Source organism: Hemitrygon akajei, chromosome 29 (genome assembly GCF_048418815.1).
Source record: "Hemitrygon akajei chromosome 29, sHemAka1.3, whole genome shotgun sequence".
Classification (NCBI taxonomy): Eukaryota; Metazoa; Chordata; class Chondrichthyes; order Myliobatiformes; family Dasyatidae; genus Hemitrygon; species Hemitrygon akajei.
This window is the reverse complement of record NC_133152.1, coordinates 49,455,547-49,474,675: the sequence shown is the minus strand read 5'-3', so window position 1 is coordinate 49,474,675 and position 19,129 is coordinate 49,455,547. Positions and strand designations below refer to the sequence as shown.

General features: G+C 44.9%; 1 protein-coding gene across 3 annotated transcripts in view; it reads left to right on the top strand.

Annotated features, from left to right (window-relative positions):
* The window catches only part of LOC140718510 (NAD kinase-like), a 117,389-nt gene that overhangs the window by 46,652 nt on the left and 51,608 nt on the right, over positions 1-19,129 (top strand). For all 3 annotated transcript variants that reach the window (XM_073032451.1, XM_073032448.1, XM_073032452.1), the window contains exon 2: positions 470-553. In XM_073032451.1, the coding sequence (XP_072888552.1) occupies positions 470-553 (84 nt within the window). The remainder of the gene's footprint in view (positions 1-469; positions 554-19,129) is intronic.

The following is a 19,129-nucleotide window of genomic DNA, read 5'->3' as shown; positions in this document are numbered from 1 at the left end:
CCACCCCCTCCGGTCTTCTCCTATCATTTCTCATTTTCCCCTCCCCCTCCTACTTTCAAATCTCTTACTATCTTTCCTTTCAGTTAGTCCTGACGAAGGGTCTCGGCCCGAAACGTCGACATTGCTTCTCCCTATAGATGCTGCCTGGCCTGCTGTGTTCCACCAGCATTTTGTGTGTGTTGATATTTTGATTGTCTGGCTTTTGGAACAGACAGCAGTATTGAATATTCAAAGGGGTTCTGTTAGGTGGGATGTATTACCATTGTAATTAAGTAATTCTGTAAATTTATCTGACTACATTTTAACTAAAAACATTCTTATAAGTAACGGAGGCTGTGTGGATACGGGAGTGTGCTAGAGTGGTGGGATGGCACCTGTCCAGATGTGAATTGCTGTTGGGATAAGGTTCAGGGTCAGAGTGTTTCATACTGGGCTGTGTTGAATAACTCTGCTTTGCTTTCCTCACCAGGAGGACACAGTCACTGCATGGGCCAAGCCCAGCCACCAAGTTTGGACCAAAAGCTTGCATGCTGCAGAACCCTAAGGCTGTGATGTGAGTAATTTATTCTGACCATCTTGCACTCAGTGGCCATTTTATTAGGTACATTGTACAGCTGCGTGTTAATGCCAATATCTAATCAGTCAATCATGTCACGGCAATTCAATGCATAAAAGCAAAAGGTTCAGTTGTTGTTTAGACCAAACATCAGAATGGGGATGAAATGTGATCTCAGTGACTTTAACTGTTGGTGCCAAACGGGGTGGTTCGAGTATCTCAGAAACTGCTCATCTCAATTTCTACAGTATTGTGCAAAAGTCCATGGCACCCTAGCTTTATTTATGTGCTGAAGACCTTTGCACAGTACTTCAGTTATTTTATGTATTGCACTGTACTGCTACCACAAAAAAAAATCAAATTTCATGTATAAATGATGATAAACCTGATTCTGATATGAGTCTCTATTGTGGACTGAGAGTGGGAAGGGGGCAGGGAGAGGGGAAATGGGGAATGGAGAGGGGAGGGAGCAGGAAGCACCGGAGAGACAGACATTCTATAATTGGTTGGTTAGAGCTTTATTGTCATTGCTGAGGACAAGGAGACTGCAGTCCCTCTCCATTCAGTAAAAATCAACAATTGAATTACTAAAAACACACACAATGACTACATTTAAAATAACATCTGAGTGACATCCAAGTTGCAACTGAATTAAAAAGGTACAACTCTGGAAATTCTCTGGGGAGAAAAGCTGCTTTTCAGTCTGGATGTCCGTGGAGAGATGTTTTTGTATCTCCTGCTGTGTGGAAGGAGATTGAATAGGTGATTGCAGGGGTGGGATGAGTCCGTCATGATTTTGTGAGCTTGCTGGAGACGTCCTAAGTTGTAGATGGTTTCCATATCTGGTTGCGTCCCAGTGATGCTCTGCAGTGCTGATAACTGGCCGAAGTGCTTTCTAGTTGATCTTGTTGCAGCTAGTATACCATACTGTCAGGCAGTAGGTCAGTATACTCTCAGTTACACATTAATAAAGGTTTATCAGCAGCTTTTGGGGCAGATTTGCTCTCTTTAAACTCCCAAGATATTTTAGTAATGATCATTAAACCAATGGCTTGGAATCAAATGACGTTACCTGGTGTCTCAAGATGGGTGTGTCACCCCCAGCCCATGGCACTCCTTCTCTGCCACACCCCTCCCGCAGTGCTTCACCCTCACCATTTCCAAAATCCTTTGATCGCGACAGATTTAACAAACTCACTCTCCACTCCATGTAGACAAATATAGTACTGTGCAAAAGTCTGAGGCATCCTAGCTAGATATGTATATGTGCCTAAGACTTGCACAGTACTGGAAATATATAAGATAGCTTACATAGATCGATTGATTGATTGCCCACAAAGTGACGGTAGTCTGTACATAAGGTGACTGACAGGAAATGATAAAGTAGTGGTGGTTGGGGGTGTGGAGGGGTGGGTTAGTGGGTGGAGGTGTTGATCAGTCTTGCTGCTTGGAGAGAGTAACTGTTTTTGAGTCTGGTGGTCCTGGTATGGATGCTACATAGCCTCCTCCCTGATAGGAGTGTTTTGTATGGGAAGAATTCAAACAATTTGAGAAAGTTAGTTCAAAGTACAGTTTCTAAAATAATTGCAGATGTTTGGTTTATGACCACTTCATAACAGGCTTATTTTGTCTGGTGAAGGTTGTCCTGCACATTATCCTGCAGGTTGTCGGCCACCTCCCAGGTTGTCTGTCATTCTGAGTTTGTAGCCAAAATATGGTAGTAGCTGTTTGACGTTCAATTTTAAACCTGTAGATTGCTCAAAATATCAGATCACTTTATTTTTGTACATGAGTCCAGTAACTCATGAAAAGATGTACAGCATAAGAACAGGCCATTTGGCCTGTTGAGTCTGTGTCAACAACCAAGACCCAGATGAACCAATTTCCTCCTGTATTCTCTCAGTCATTTACATACCAGGAACAACTGATGTGCTCACCTGTATGTCTTCAGAATGTGAGAGCATCCAGAGGGAACCCAGTCGCCTGTACCAACTCCACTCTGTGATCGGGGTCAATTGCAGCTGAGTGGCAGCTCTTCCACCATTTGTGGCATTATGCCAAGGAATTATTTGTACTTACCAAGCCTAATTTGTGCTGTGGCTTTCGTGATTAATATTTTCCATTGCACTGAATGCATAATTTTAAATCTGTTTTATCTGCTGTTTGTGTGGGTGCTCTGTGATATGATTGGTGAAGTGCTGCATCCAAAACAGTTTTCTTCTCTCCTGAAACTACATTGCATTAGACCACAGGAGCAGAATTAGGCCATTTGGCCCATCAGGTCTCTCTGCCTTTCCATTATGGCTGATTTTATTATCCCTCTCAACACCATTCTCCTGCCTTCTCCCTGTAATCTTTGACTCCCTGACTAATCAAGAATCTATCAATCTCTGCTTTAAATAAGCCCAATGACTTGGCTTCCACAGATTCACCACCATCTGGCTAAAGAAATTCCTCCTCATCTCTACTATAAAGGTACATTCCTCTATTCTGAGGCTGTGCCCTATGGTCCTAGACTTCACCACTATAGGAAACATCTTCTCCATATCCACTGTAGGCCTTTCAATATTTGATAGGTTTCAGTGAGATTTCCCCTCATTCTTCTAAATTCCAGCAAGTACAGGCCCAGATCCAACAAACACTACTCATACATTAACACCTTAATTCCTGGGAAACTCTCTGGACCTTCTCCAATGCCAACACATCCTCTCTTAGATAAGGGGCCAAAGTCACTGGATTTTTATTTGTGTAGAGTTGTATGCCCCTAAGCAGCCACATCCCATGTTCAGTGCACCCAACACAATGCTGCTCTGTGGGTTCTGTGCTTATAATACTTCCCAATAGCCAAGAAGGACACTTGCAAAATATATTATCATGTTTATTGTCTGATTGATTACGTTACTTTGTGTGGATTGTGTCACACTCTAATTGACAGGTTGAGTGGATTTGATCAAAGGTGTGTTTGTCCTCTGATCATCGGGTTTCCTTCAGGAAGATGAAAATATTGCATCAGTTGAGTATTTTAGAATTTGGGTTACATAACTGCTTACTGTGACCTGAAGCACCTTCTTGTGTAATCTGTCTGTGATAGAATTTGGGGCTCATTGTGAAACCAAATTATTAATTCCATTTTATGTGAAATGAATCTTGTGTCTGATATGTTTCATTGGACTGTTTAATTGTCATTTTCTTTGCATTTTAACAATTAATTACCTGCTTGTATTTTTTATAACTACCTATACACATGTAACTATTTAGTATGTTTCCTAGTGATCACAGTATGTACACTATATGCAGTTGTTCAGTGTGCCCTCTAGTGTTTACAGTTGTTTGTAATGTTCTGGAAAGCTCTGGAAGCTTCTGTTGTGTTGCCTTATTTGAATAGGAGCTATCTGATTGGTTGACTCTTATCTATGAATTTGAATGGAATGTTTCTTATCTTTTGGATATAAAGAGCTGATAACAAGGTTCCACATTTTTTTCTCTTTGCCTTATCTCTCCTTTCCCTCACTCGACCTCTGTGACTGTCCGTTTTCAATTCTTTTTGTTCTATCAACTCTTAATTAAATGATTGTGAAGCTGCCTGTTTTATGCCTCTTTCTTGACTTCTGGAGGAACCTTGGATCAGAAACATCAGGATCCAGCAATGGGATTGAAGTCGTGGGGGTAAACATAAGTGCAGTAAAGTCTGGACAATCCCAGCTCAGTATACATCAGTGCCACTGCCCATTATAATCGGGTTGTCCACAATCAGAAATTGAGTTGATCATGCTCCTAGTTGTTGCTCCATGCCCTCACTGCAGATCGAACTCCGTGCCCTCACTGCAGACCGAACTCCGTGCCCTCACTTCAGACCGAACTCCATGCCCAAAAGGATTCAACCTCAACTAGACTCATCCAGGAGCTTTCCATAATGCGCTGAGAACCTCCACCTGTGCCTCCAGACCTCGACCTCCACAGCAAATTGGGCACATTTTGTTAAACAGAGAGATGCTCTCTGTCTCCACATTTCAGTTCAACATTGTGTCCCCAGCGTTAGCATGTGTGATTTACCAAAAGAGAGCATGTCTTATCAGAATAGGTTCAGCGAGCTTGGGCTTTTCTCTTTGGAGTGCAGGAGAATGAGAGTTGACTTGATGTAGATTTATAAGATGATAAGAGACATTGGTAGAGTAGAGAGCCAGAGACTTTTCCCCAGTGTGGAAATGGCTAATATGGGAGGGCATAATTAGAAGAAAGTATAGGTAAGTTTTTTATTCAGAGATGGTGATTTCTTGGACTGCTGTGCCAGAGGCAGATACGTTAGAGGCATTTTGTTGGGCACTTCGACGGAAGGAAAATGGAGGGTTATATGGGATGGAAGGGTTAGATTGAGAATTGGTTAAAAGGTTGGGAGAACATTATGGGCCAAAGGGATTCTACATGTCAATGTAATGTGTGACGAACGTTGGAGTTCCTCGTTGTTTGTACAGGCTCCTCAGATTATTGTAGGTGGAATTCACCCCAGCACAATGTAAGGATGCAATCTGGAGACGAAGGGTGTTGCTGGAGTGCTCACTAGTCAGGCAGCGTCCGTGAGGAAGTAAACATTTGTTAAATTTACATCAGAACTGAAACATAATCGAGGTGGCACAGTATCATAGTGGGTAGTATAACTCCTTACAGCTCAAGCAAACCAGGTTCAATTCCTGCCACTGCCTGTAAGGCGTTTGTATGTTCTCCTTGTGACCGCGTGGGTTTCACAGTCCAAAGATGTATCAGTTGAGAGGTTAATTGGTCACATGAGTGTATTGGGTGGCATGGGCTCGTGGGGCCAGAAGAGCCTGTTACCGTTCTGTATCTCTAAATGCATTAAATTTTTGGGGTGTCACAGTTGTGTAGCATCTTGCTAATCACTCTTACAGCTTCGGAGTTCGGAGTTCAATTCTGACACTGTCTGTAAGGAATTTGTACGTCCTCCCTGTGACTGTGTGGGATTTCTCCAGGTGATCTGGTTTCCTCCCACAGTCCAAAGATGTACTGGTTAGTAGGTTAATTGGTCATTGTAAGATGTACTGTGACCAGGCTAATGTTAAATAGGTGGGTTGCTGGGCGGTGCAGCCCACTAGGCTGGAATGGCCTGTTCCATGCTGTAGCTCTAAATAAAATAAAATAAAACAAAATGTTCTCAACATGAGTGTTTCCAGCATTCTGTTTTATCTCACCTCTCCAGCGGCTGGTATGTTGATTTTGTTGAAGGCTGTGACATGCCTTCCATGTGACATGTCCGTTGAGTCTGACTGCCAGCAATAAGCTGACGTCCAGGCGAGCATGAGACAAGATGAAGGTTCAGTCAGTGTTTCTGGAGTTTGGCATTCCATCATCAGCCATTCCAGGGGTTGAAACTGAAGATCAGAGCCTAAAGGTCAATTGGAAGAGTAGAAGCCCAAAAGCCGAAGACTGGAGACTGGAGGCCTGAAGGCCTGTCCTGGGGTTAGAGGACTGTCCGCGTGTATGGACAGTCAATAGAGACTGGAGGCCTGAAGGCCTGTCCTGGGGTTAGAGGACTGTCCGCATGTATGGACAGTCAATGGAGACTGGAGGCCTGAAGGCCTGTCCTGGGGTTAGAGGACTGTCCGCGTGTATGGACAGTCAATGGAGACTGGAGGCCTGAAGGCCTGTCCTGGGGTTAGAGGACTGTCCGCGTGTATGGACAGTCAATGGAGACTGGAGGCCTGAAGGCCTGTCCTGGGGTTAGAGGACTGTCCGCGTGTATGGACAGTCAATGGAGACTGGAGGCCTGAAGGCCTGTCCTGGGGTTAGAGGACTGTCCGCGTGTATGGACAGTCAATGGAGACTGGAGGCCTGAAGGCCTGTCCTGGGGTTGGAGGACCGTCCGCATGTATGGACATCCAATAGAGACTGGAAGCGTATTTTGGAGTTGGAGGACTGTCTGTGTGAGTGTGTTTGGTGGGTTGGAAGGAGCATAAGGGACACAAAGCGATGGTCAGCAAACTACCCAGAGGGGAGCTGAAGTCTTTGTGTCTCCACTTCTGTTCCCATCCCTCTGGGGTAGGAGGTCCACATTCCCTGCCCATGTGACTGAGCCATGTAAGTGCATTTTCATCCAGCATTGCAATGGGTGCCTTAATCCAGGTTTACTATCACTGGCATATGTTGAGAAATTCTTTGTTTTGCAGCAGCAGTACATTGTAATACACAGTTAGAAAACTATAAATTACAATAATAAGTATATATAAAAACAAATTAAATAAATAATGCAAAAAGAGCAGAGAAAAACTAGTGAGGTTGTGTTCATGATTTCATTGTCCAATCAGAAGTCTGATGTTGGAGGGGAAGAAGCTGTTGCTGAATTGCTAAGTGTGTGTCTTTAGGCTCCTGTATCCCTTCCCTGATGGTAGCAATGAGAAGAGGCCATATTCTGGGTTGTGGGGGTCCTTAATGATGGATGCTGCCTTTTTGAGACATCACTTTTTGCAAGTGTTCTCTAGTGGGGAGGCCAGTGCCCATGATGGATCTGGCTGAGTCTGCAGCTTTTTCCCATCCTTGGTGGTGGTCTCTCCATACCAGACAGCAATGCAACCAGTTAGAATGCTCTCCACGGTACAGCTGTAGAAATTTGCGGTTGTCTTTGGTGACACACCAGTTCTTCTCAAACTTCTCTTGAAATATAGTCCCTGTCGTGCCTCAAGCTGTTCACCTTTGTTGTGGAGATTTTCCATTTTCTAAATTACTGGTTGTCGTGGGACACCACAGTGAATGCTCGGAAGCTGATTGTCAGCTTGTGCAATGGGCCCTGTGCAGAACAATGGAAATGAACCATGAGAACTATGATCGGCTGCTGAAATACTGAATGTGAAATTCCATCCTGAAATCAGATGGTGGATAATTCAGGTTATTGAATTGAAGATTAAAGAGATTAAATTTACTGGCACCTAACTTTGCCAAAAGCATTGCCTTTGTTTGTCAGTGAGGATGGAATGTGATACCTGAATTTTTTTAGATGCAAGTTGTGATAACAAAATATTTCAAGTATCTCTACTGGTTTCAGGAGGCCAAGACACATTCGATAACACCCCCCCCCTCCTCATTCCCCCCCTCCCAGAAGCACTGGGTAATGGTGTCTAAGTGGAAACATTTTTAGACAGTGATCTTATTGTAAGGGATTTCTTAATCTATGAAAACAAAGGGCGGTCTATTCACATATGCAGGAAGAGGCACTGCCCTTGGTGAGGGCAGCTGTCTTTGTTCAAAGTGTTCACAGCCTCATGGATCTGGAATCTAGCATTTTGTACTTGCTGGGTGAATTACCTTGTAATTACTAGGTTTGTCGTTAATTACCAGGAAACAGTCGAATATTGTAAAACTTAATGTGACAGAGTTAATGTCCTGTGACCTTTGACACTGAATCCTAGAGCTCAGGGAATCATTCAGGCAGTGCTTGTAACCTTTTGGACTCTGTTCTTGCTGGGCAAAAGGTCCCCTTCTTCTTCGCTCTCTGATTACCCTTCATCTTCCAGATACCGACAGGAAAATCACAAACACCAGAGTTCCTGCAGGTGCTGGAAATCCAGAACAACACACACAAAATGCTGGAGGAACTCAGCAGGTCAGGCAGCATCTATGGAAACGAATAACAGTCGACATCGGGCCAAGACCCTTCATTAGGAGTCCTGATAAAGAGTCTCAGTCCAGAACATCAACTGTTTATTCGCCTTCATAAACGCTGCCTGACCTGCTGAGTTGCAGTGTGTGTTGCTCTAGATTTCCAGCATCTGCAGAATCTCTTGTGTTTGTACATTAGTTCCTTGTTCCTGGCCATGGGGCTTGGCTTTTCCTGTGGTTACCAGCCCCCAGATGAAAGCAGTGATTGGCTCATCGCTACAGTCTCTGTTTCTGTCTCCAGTGACTATTTGTAAGCCTCTAGAATGCTGACTAATGCTTAAATCACCTTGTCAAAGCCCTCACCTCAGTGCCCACTCTCACCTGGATCTTTGAGCACTGCCCCACTGCACCTCGTAACTATCTCTGCCCTGACATTGTGAGTCTTGTATCTCAGAATCAAAGTCAGGTTTAATATCACTGACTTATGTCATGAAATTTTATGTTTTGCCCCAACAGTGCAGTGCAATGCATAATTAAAATACATAAAATTCAATAAGATATATACACACACATACATACATCCACACGTATATGAAATTAAGTAAGTAGTGCAAAAAAGAGAGCAAAAAATATTGAGGTATGGTATATGGGTTCATTGTCCCTTCAGAAATCTAATGGCAGAAGGAAAGAAGCTGTTCCTGAAACATTGTGCTTCTATGTCTTCAGGCATCTGAACCTCTTCTATGATGGTAGCAATGAGAACAAGGCATGTCCTGGGTAATGGGGGTCCTTAATGTTGGATGCAGCCTTTTTGAGGCTTCAACCATTGAAGGTGTTCTGGATGCTGGTGAGGATAGTGCCCATGATGGAGCTAGCTGAGTTTACAACTTTCTTCAGCATTTTCTGATCCTTGGCAGTGGCCCCTCCATACCCGACGGTGATGCAATCAGTTGCACTGGTGCATCTGTAGAAATTGTTGTTCTTTTCACATTTCTTCCATTGCTTTGTAATGGGTTAGCTGTGTTTTGCCACTACGTTGGCTGGACAGCCTGTGGCACTGCTCAGTGCTGCTTATCACATGATCCAGCTCGATAAAAACAGCTACAGTTGGCAGTGGCAATAATCCGACCCTACAGATGACAGTGCCTACCATCTCCAGCCAGCCCTTCACCAATATTCACTCCCAGAGTTCATATAACATAATGCCGTTGAATTATACAGCATGGAAATGGGCTGTTCAGCCCATTGAGTTCATCCTGGCCATCAGCACTGACTACATTTCATTCTCCCCACATTCCTATCCACTTCCTGCAGATTTGAGATGGACTGTTCTGAGCTGTGGCTCTGCTCTGGAGACAGAAGCATGGAGTGCAGGTTGACCGTCATGCAGCGCTGCAGAAGAGTTGCACGGTTCACGATGCTGCCTTTCTGTTGGTAGCTTGCAGCCCTATCACCCCTTGCAGCTCCTGTGACTGAAAATTGCACTGAATGTGACTGAGTGTAATGTTTATGAGTGTGAGAGAATAAATTGCAAGCAAGATGTGAGTGGGATGGCTCTGAATGCGAGTGCAGATCTGATGAACTGAGTGGTCGGTAAGAGAATTTGGTAAATATGAGGAACATGGTGCAGTTGCATTGAAGTGTGCAGAGTTTCTTATGGAGAAGTGACTGCTAAACTTCCTGCATTGCATCAATGACTTCACTTCAAAGGGCCATTATTGGTTGACCCGTGGCTTTGAGCAGTGTTCTGTATGAACCAAACTCTTTGTTTGCGGCTCACTGATAAACCAAAGTGGCATTTTCTCAACATCAATACACACAAAATGCTGGAAGAACTCAGCAAATCAGGCAGCATCTATGGGGAGTGTCACGTACCCCATGACTGGGTTACCAAACCAGCAGAAATGGAATAATACGTTGGAGTCTGGTGGTACTGTAACTAAAAGTGTTTATTGGTAAACTAAGTAATACAGTACTATAAAATGCAAATATACATATAAAACGGGGTAGCAATGATATATACAGAAGTGTAGAAATAGGAATCAAAACCAAGCTCGATCGAAGTCTAGGGGTAAATGAATAGTCTTATGATGGTGTAGGTTTCAGTTCAGTTTAGTTTAAGTCGAGGTAGTTGGTGTTGTACCGTCGGAGAGAGAGCGAGAGATGAGCAGTTACAGCAGGCAAACCTTCCATTGTCTTCTTGTCCTGTTATGGTCACTGACTGTGACCCCTCCGTACCTGGCCAGACCGTTCTTCAGTGGTGACCCTGTCACCCAGGTGAGGGTGGACACACACACAAGCCCCCACCGGTCTGCCTTCACACACTGTGAGCCTCCGATCGATTTCCCCCGAATCGATCCTCCAAACCCCCACCCTCCTCGTGGGTGCAAAACGCTCTTTCAGTGTCCTGTGGCGTGTCTGCCGGGGTACCAGTCATCCATCAACTGTCCATGTCCATGTCCATCACCTGGCCCCGCCTTGCTGTCTCAGCAGGAATTCACACCAGCAGGCAAAATGAGTGTCCTTGGAGCCAAGTAAATAATTATCGAAGAAGCCATAATACTAAATCATCCATGGAGCCATAACTTTAAATCTTTGTCTCTCTCATTATCAGCATCTGCAGCCAGAGGCCTCCCCCCACTCTTCTTCTCTCTCTCTTGTTAGCAGCATAGTTCACGGGGGGGGGGGTCAACTCTGGACCCCATCTCCGCCTGGTTTGCTCATCACACATCACAGGAGGAATAAAGAATCAAAGTTTTTGACTGAAACCCTTCATCAGGACAGTTCCATTTTCCCAGAATCATTGTGTTACAGCAAGGAACATGGTCCTTCTGTTAGATCTTTGGCTCTGCACGAGTGATTGGGTTGATCCCACTTCTCCTTTGCCCTCTCGCTGTAGTTCTACAGGTGAACAGCCGCTCCCGTTCCACAGCTGTGCATTCCAATCCCAGCCAGTTTGTGTGTAAACTGAAAATTTACTCTTATGTAATTGTTTTTATTTATTGAACACCTTCCCACAACCCCCTTGCTCTTACCACCCCCCCCCCCCCCCCCAACCCGGCTCTTATCACCATAGAACCATAGAACACTACGGCACAGTACAGGCCCTTCAGCCCTCAATGTTGTGCCGACCCATATAATCCTTAAAAAAAGTACTAAACCCACACTACCCCATAACCCTTCATCTTTCTTTCATCCATGTGCCTGTCCAAGAGGCTCTTATATACCCCTAATGTTTTAGCCTCCACCACCATCCCTGGCAAGTCATTCCAGGCACTCACAACCCTCTGTGTAACTGTGTTTAAAAAAAAAACTTACCCCTGATGTCTCCCCTAAACTTCCCTCCCTTAATTTTGTACCTATGCCCTCTGGTGTTTGCTATTGGTGCCCTGGGAAACAGGTACTGACTATCCACCCTATCTACGCCTCTCATAATCTTGTAAACCTCTATCAAGTCCCCTCTCATTCTTCTATGCTCCAAAGAGAAAAGTCCCAGCTCTGCTAACCTTGCTTCATATGACTTGTTCTCCAAACCAGGCAACATCCTGGTAAATCTCCTCTGCACCCTCTACATAGCTTCCACATCCTTCCTATAATGAGGTGACCAGAATTGAACACAATACTCTAAGTGTGGTCTCACCAGAGATTTGTAGAGTTACAACATGACCTCTCTACTCTTGAACTCAATCCCCCTGTTAATGAAGCCTAGCAGCCAATAGGCCTTCTTAACTACCCTATCAACCTGTGCAGTGACCTTGAGGGATGTATGGATTTGAACCCCAAGGTCCCTTTGTTCATCCACACTCTTAAGTAACTGACCATTAATCCTGTACTCAGTCTTCTGGTTTGTCCTTCCAAAATGCATCACCTCACACTTGTCCAGGTTGAACTCCATCTACCATTTTTCTGCCCAACTCTGCAGCCTGTCTATATCCTCTTGTAACCTTCGACAACCTACAGCTCCATCCACAACTCCTCCAATCAATGGAACTCCATCAATGGAAACAGCTTCCTTTGTATCCATCCTTCATGACGAGACCTGCTAGCAACCTCTTCTGCCGGACTAGTAACACTGGTGACAGGGTGGTATGGTAGTGTAGTGGTTAGCACAACACTTCACAGTGCCAACAGCCCGGCTTCCATTCCCACTGCTACCTGTAAAGAACTTGTACATTCTTCCTGTGACTGTGTGGATTTCCTCTGGGTGTTCTGGTTTCCACACACATTCCAAATGAGTGTGGGTTAATAAGTTGTGGACATGCTACATTGGTGCTGGAAGCATGGTGACACTTGCATGCTGCCCCGAGCACATCCTTGGACTGTGTTGGTTGTTGACACAAACAACGAATTTTACTATATGTTTTGATGTACATGTGACAAATAAAGATCCCACAAAATCCAGTTTATGCCTTGTTCCTGGAATGGTTTTAGTGCTTCTGTGCTGCACCATCTCCAAAGTTGCCTTAAATTTTCATACAAAGTGGTGTCCACATCGGGACAAAATTTTATCATGGGTCATTCTGGTTACCGTTGTTCTTTTTTGGACTTTCTAAATTACCTCAGCTATTCTTCATCTTTGATTTTTTTGCATCCTGATCCACGGCTTCCCTCTTCCTGCTGACTGGAGTCTTTAAAGTTCAAAGTACACATGTGTCATCATTAACTGCCCAGAGATTCATTTTCTTGCAGGCATTCACAGTAAACGGAAATAAACACAATAGAATTGATGAGGAACTGTTCACAAAGACTGGCATCAACCACCAATGTACAAAAGACAAGGCCTGCAAACACAAAAAGAAAAACAAAATAATATAAAATATATAATAAATAATAATGAGAACATGAATTGTTGAGTTTTTGAAAGTAAGTCGATAGGTTGTGAGTTGAGTGAAGTTATCCGCACTGGTTCAAGAGCCTTATAGATGAGGGGTAATAACTGTTCCTGAACCTGGTGTGTGAGTCCTCAGGCTCCTTTACCTTATTCCTGATGGCAGCAGTGAGAAGAGAGCATGCCCTGGATGGCCTTTACACTAAAACACTTCCTTTTCCCCAGCTGACCATCCTGATGGGTCAGATGGTGCTGGGGGCAGCCCACCAGAATCACTACACATTCTGGTGCCAAAGCAGCATATCTGCAGTGGGTCTGTTCACTGGCACCAGCGTAACATTTCCACAGTGGGTTTGTTCACTGACACCAGCGCAGCGTTTCTGCAGTGGGTCTGTTCACTGGCACCAATGCAGCATCTCTGCAGTGGGTCTGTTCACTAGCACCAATGCAGCATGTCTGCAGTGGGTCTGTTCACTGACACCAGCGCAGCGTTTCTGCAGTGGGTCTGTTCACTAGCACCAATGCAGCATGTCTGCAGTGGGTCTGTTCACTGGCACTAAAGTTGTGAGGGAGCATTGACTGCAGAGGACACTCTCTGTTAATTTTACATCAAATTCCATGTAATTTATACATGAATTTGTCCAAAGAATGGTCCCAAATGAAATTGCCATTAGTGACAACGAATTCCATAGATTCACCACCCTCTGACTAAAGAAATTCCTCCTCATCTCCATTCTATTCTGACGTCCCTCTATTCTGAGGCTGTGTCATCTGGTCCTAACACCCCCCCCCCCCCCACTCTCCACATCCACTTTATCCATGTCATTCTTCCTAGACTCTCGTCCCCCCCCCCCCCCCCAACTCTCCACATCCACTCTTTCGAGGCCTTTCCATATTGGATAAGTTTCAATGAGATCCTCCTCATTTTTCTCAACTCCAGCGAGTACAGGCCCAGAACCATCAAATGCCCCTCATACGTTATCCCTTTCATTCCTGGAAACATTCTTGTGAGCATCCTCTGGACCCTCCCTTTGTTTGCCAACCTCATTCTATCCTTACCTTGTATTGTACATTACCAGTGTCTAACTGGGTCTTACATTCACAATATAAATGTTTTGCCTTTGTTTGCCAATCGCATTCCATCCTTGCTTTGACTCATCCTGATGTAGTCACCGTTCACTCGGTGATCTCATCCTAAACTATGCTGCTGCATTTTCCAATAGCACTTCCTTGGTAGGTTTGCGTTCTAATGATTGAGGAATTTCTATATGTTGTGCACCACAAGTCCCCCTTTCTCCTCACCGTTGCCGCCGTTCTTTCCTGGTTTTATAACCATATAACAATTACAGCATGGAAACAGGCCATCTCAGCCCTTCTAGTCCGTGCCGAACACTTACTCTCACCTAGTCCCACTGGCACGCACTCAGCCCATAACCCTCCATTCCTTTCCTGTCCATATACCTATCCAATTTTACTTTAAATGACAATACCGAACCTGCCTCTACCACTTCTACTGGAAGCTCGTTCCACACAGCTACCACTCTCTGAGTAAAGAAATTCCCCCTTGTGATACCCTTAAACTTTTGTCCCCTAACTCTCAACTCATATCCTCTTGTTTGAATCTCCCCTACTCTCAACGTCAACTCTATCTATCCCCTTCATAATTTTAAATATCTCTATCAAGTCCCCCCCAACCTTCTACGCTCCAAAGAATAAAGACCTAACTTGTTCAATCTTTCCCTGTAACTTAGGTGCTGAAACTCAGGTAACATTCTAGTAAATCTTCTCTGTACTTTCTCTATTTTGTTGACATCTTTCCTATAATTCGGTGACCAGAACTGTACATAATATTCCAAATTTGGCCTTACCAATGTCTTGAACAATTTTAACATTACATCCCAACTCCTCTACTCAATGCTCTGATTTATAAAGGCCAGCGTTCCAAAAGCTTTCTTCACCACCCTATCCATATGAGATTCCACCTTCAGGGAACTATGCACCATTATTCCTAGATCACTCTGTTCTACTGCATTCTTCAATGCCCTACCATTTACCATGTATGTCCTATTTGGATTATTCCTACTAAAATGTTGCACCTCACACTTATCAGCATTAACCTCCATCTGCCATCGTTCAGCCCACTCTTCTAACTGGCCTAAATCTCTCTGCAAGCTTTGAAAACCTGCTTCATTATCCACAACGCCACCTACCTTAGTATCATCTGCATACTTACTAATCCAATTTACCACCCCATCATCCAGATTTATTAATGTATATGGTTTTGGTTATGGCAACCTACCAAATAAGCCTAGTCTAAACACGGGGCAATTTACAATGACCAATTAACCTACTAACTGGTACATCTTTGGACTGTGGGAAGAAACTGAAGCACTCGGGGTAAACCTACTCACATGGGGAGAAGGTACAAACTCCTTACAGAGGACACTGGAAATGAACTCCAGAATCCAATGCCTCGATCTGTGATAGCATCATGTTAATTGCTGTGCCACTGTGGTGCCCCTCATTTCTGATGTTCAGTTCCTGCTGCCAAATTTAGTCTTTTCCTCCATTACTGTGTAAGCATTGTCTTCAGTTCTGTTTCTGTATAACCTGTCCGACTAGTACAGTTATCCCTGCGCCCAGAATTACACAGCCCGTGTAGGTGGATCTATCGTGTGGATAGCCAGAGGCTTTTTCCCAGAGCTGAAGTGACTGACACGAGGGGGCACAGTTTTAAGGTACTTGGAAGTGGGTACAAGGGGAATGTCAAAAATAAGTTTTTCACACAGCGAGTGATGGGTGCGTGGAATGCACTGCCAGCGCTGGTGGTGGAGACGGATATAATAGGTTCTTTTAAGAGCCTCTTAAATAGGTACACGGAGCTTAGGAAAATAGAGGGCTATGCGGTAAGGAAATTCTAGGCAGTCTCTAGAGTAGTACATGGTCAGCACAACATTGTAGACTGAAGGGACTGTAATGTGCTGTAGATTTCTGTTTCTTTATTGTAGCAAGTTCCCCCCCAAGGGTTTACAGGAGCTTTGGTGAACATACCAGGAGGTGTTGGGCAAATGATTAAAAACTTAGGCCAGAGTTGGGATGTCTGGGGCACAGTATTTCAGGAGTAGATGGAGGTTCGTTAGATTGATCTTGGGGTAGGTTAAAAGGTTGGCCAGCATTGTGGGCCAAAGGGCCTGTAGTGTGCTGTTATGTTCTATATGGTGTGACGTGTAGTGCTGGTGATACCCTCTCCCCCAGCCCTCGGTTTTCCTGTACTGTGCTGCCTTTTATTTGTCATAGAACCATAGAACACTACAGCACAGTACAGGACCTTCAGCCCTTCATGTTGTGCCGACCCATATAATCCTTAAAAAAAGTACTAAACCCACACTACCCCATAACCCTCCATTTTTCTTTCATCCATGTGCCTGTCCAAGAGGCTCTTAAATACCCCTAATGTTTTAGTCTCCACCACCATCCCTGGCAAGTCATTCCAGGCACTCACAACCTTCTGTGTAAAAAAAAAACTTACCCCTGATGTCTCCCCTAAACTTCCCTCCCTTAATTTTGTACATATGCCCTCTGGTGTTTGCTATTGGTGCCCTGGGAAACGGGTACTGACTATCCACCCTATCTATGCCTCTCATAATCTTGTAGACCTCTATCAAGTCCCCTCTCATTCTTCTACACTCCAGAGAGAAAAGTCCCAGCTCTGCTAACCTTGCTTCATATGACTTGTTCTCCAAACCAGGCAACATCCTGGTAAATCTCCTCTGCACCCTCTCCATAGCTTCCACATCCTTCCTATAATGAGGTGACCAGAATTGAACACAATACTCTAAGTGCGGTCTCACCAGAGATTTGTAGAGTAAATAGAGTAATATTGCTGCTTTAGTTAATTATTCACCCAGCACCCTGGAGGGCTTTGATCTTGGTAGTGTAGTGATTAGTATAACACTATTACAGCACCAACAAATAGTACTCAATTCTTGCCGCTGTGTGTAAGGAGTTTGTACACTCTCCCCGTGAGCATGAGACCTCTAGGTGCTCTGGTTTCCTCCCACATCCTAAAGAAGTACGGGTTAGGGTGAGGAAGTTGTGGACCTGCTCTGCTGGACTTGTGGGCTGCTCCCAGCACGATCCTCGCTGGTTTAATTTGACTTTGTTTTAATGTACATGTGACAAATAAAACTCATCTTTAAGTCCTCTGCTGATGGAACAGATTCTATTCGGTATCCAAAGTAACACGCACAAAATGCTGGAGGAACGCAGCAGGTCAGGCAGCATCTCTGGAAATAAGTCGACATTTTGGGCTGAGACACTTCATCAGGATGGGAAAGGATGGGGGAAGACGCCAGAATAAGAAGGTTGGGGGAGGGGAGAAGTACAAGCTGGCAGGTAATAGGTGAGACCAGGTGGGGGGTGGATGAAGTGAGAAACAGAGAGGTGATAGATAGAAAAGGTTGAGGGCTGAAGAAGAAGGAATCTGATAGGAATGGAGAAGGGACCAATGGAGAAAGGGAAGGACGAGGGATACCAGAGGGAGGTGGTAGGGAGATGAGGAGAGGTAAGAGGCCAGACTGGGGAATTGTGCCGTATGTGTTCTGATCAGTGGCTGTTCACCCAATTGCCTCACTTCTGTTTCTGAGGCCAGAGACTTTGTCAGGCCAGGTACACTGAAGAGACAAAGGACAGAGCAAAAGGAGAGCATCATGAATTGAAGCGTTGCTCCCGTACTCAGTCTCTTGGTCAGATCCTACTGCAGTCAGTCCTGGTGAGGCCGCACCAATGAGAACATGCTCCCGTTTGGCATTGCTACCCACATTAGTGCCTTCTGAATATTGAAAGGGGTGGATAAAGTGCAAGCGGAGAGGATGTTTCCTACAGTGGGAAGTCCAGAGGGCACAGCGTCAGAATAGAAGGATGTTCCTTTAGAACAGAGATGAGGAGGAATTTCTTTAGCCAGAGGGTAGTGAATCTGTGGAATTCATTGCCGCAGACAGCTATGAGGCCAAGTCATTTGGTATATTTAAAGTGGAGGTTCATAAGTTCTTGATTAGATAGGGTGTCAAAGGTTATGGGGAGAAGGCGGGAGAATGGGGTTGAGAGGGATAATAAATCAGCCATGATGGATTGGTAGAGCAGACTCAATGGGCTGAATAGCTCCTATGTCTTATGTGGTTCACAAACTGATCCCTGGTGAATGTAGTGGAATGTGAGGGGACGTCCCAAAGAAAGATTAACCAGACTGTCAAACACTCTGCAGGGTTTAAAAGAACGAAAGGCGTGTCGAGCTGTAATTGCAGAGTCATGTTCTGGGCACTGACCTGTGGGTTGTTACTCATCGGGAGGCTCGTCAAATGGATACTGAAGGTGTTCCAGTTTAGGCTGATACTTGATCAACAGAGTATATGCCTAAGCTGGAGAGAGAGCCACTGACCTTCCCCCCACCCCTCTTCCCCTCCTTCTCTTTCCCCCATACCGCCTGACCCCCCCCCCCATCCCCCACCCCCAGAGAGAGTCATTATCTTGGGCATTCTTATTGGACTTTGATAACATACAATACTACAAGACAATTTATTGGTGAGACTGTCCCGGGGGAGCTGTGTTGCCTTGGTTGTGGTGAGGACTAGGTTTAGCCACACGGTGACCTTGGATGCAGCAGATTGTTGCATCCACCCAGGGGAGAGAACAGGGGCCTCTGCTGCGCTCACTGGAATCATGCTGGGTTGGGGGCTGTCCCCTCCTGTCGCTCGGTGCTGCTCTGTGGTGTTTGTTCAAGCGAGACCAGGACAATCTACAGTCATGCAACTCAGAGACCTAGAGCAAACACGAGGGAATCTGCAGATGCTGGAAATTCAAACAACAACACACACAAAATGCTGGTGGAACACAGCAGGCCAGGCAGCATCTATAGGGAGAAGCACTGTCAACGTTTCGGACCGAGACCCTTCGTCAGGACTAACTGAAAGGAAAGATAGTAAGAGATTTGAAAGTAGTGAGGGGGGAGGGGGAAATGTGAAATGATAGGAGTAGACCGGAGGGGGTGGGATGAAGCTGAGAGCTGGAAAGGTGATTGGTGAAAGTGATACAGAGCTGAAGAAATGAAAGGATCATGGGACGGGAGGCCTCGGGAGAAAGAA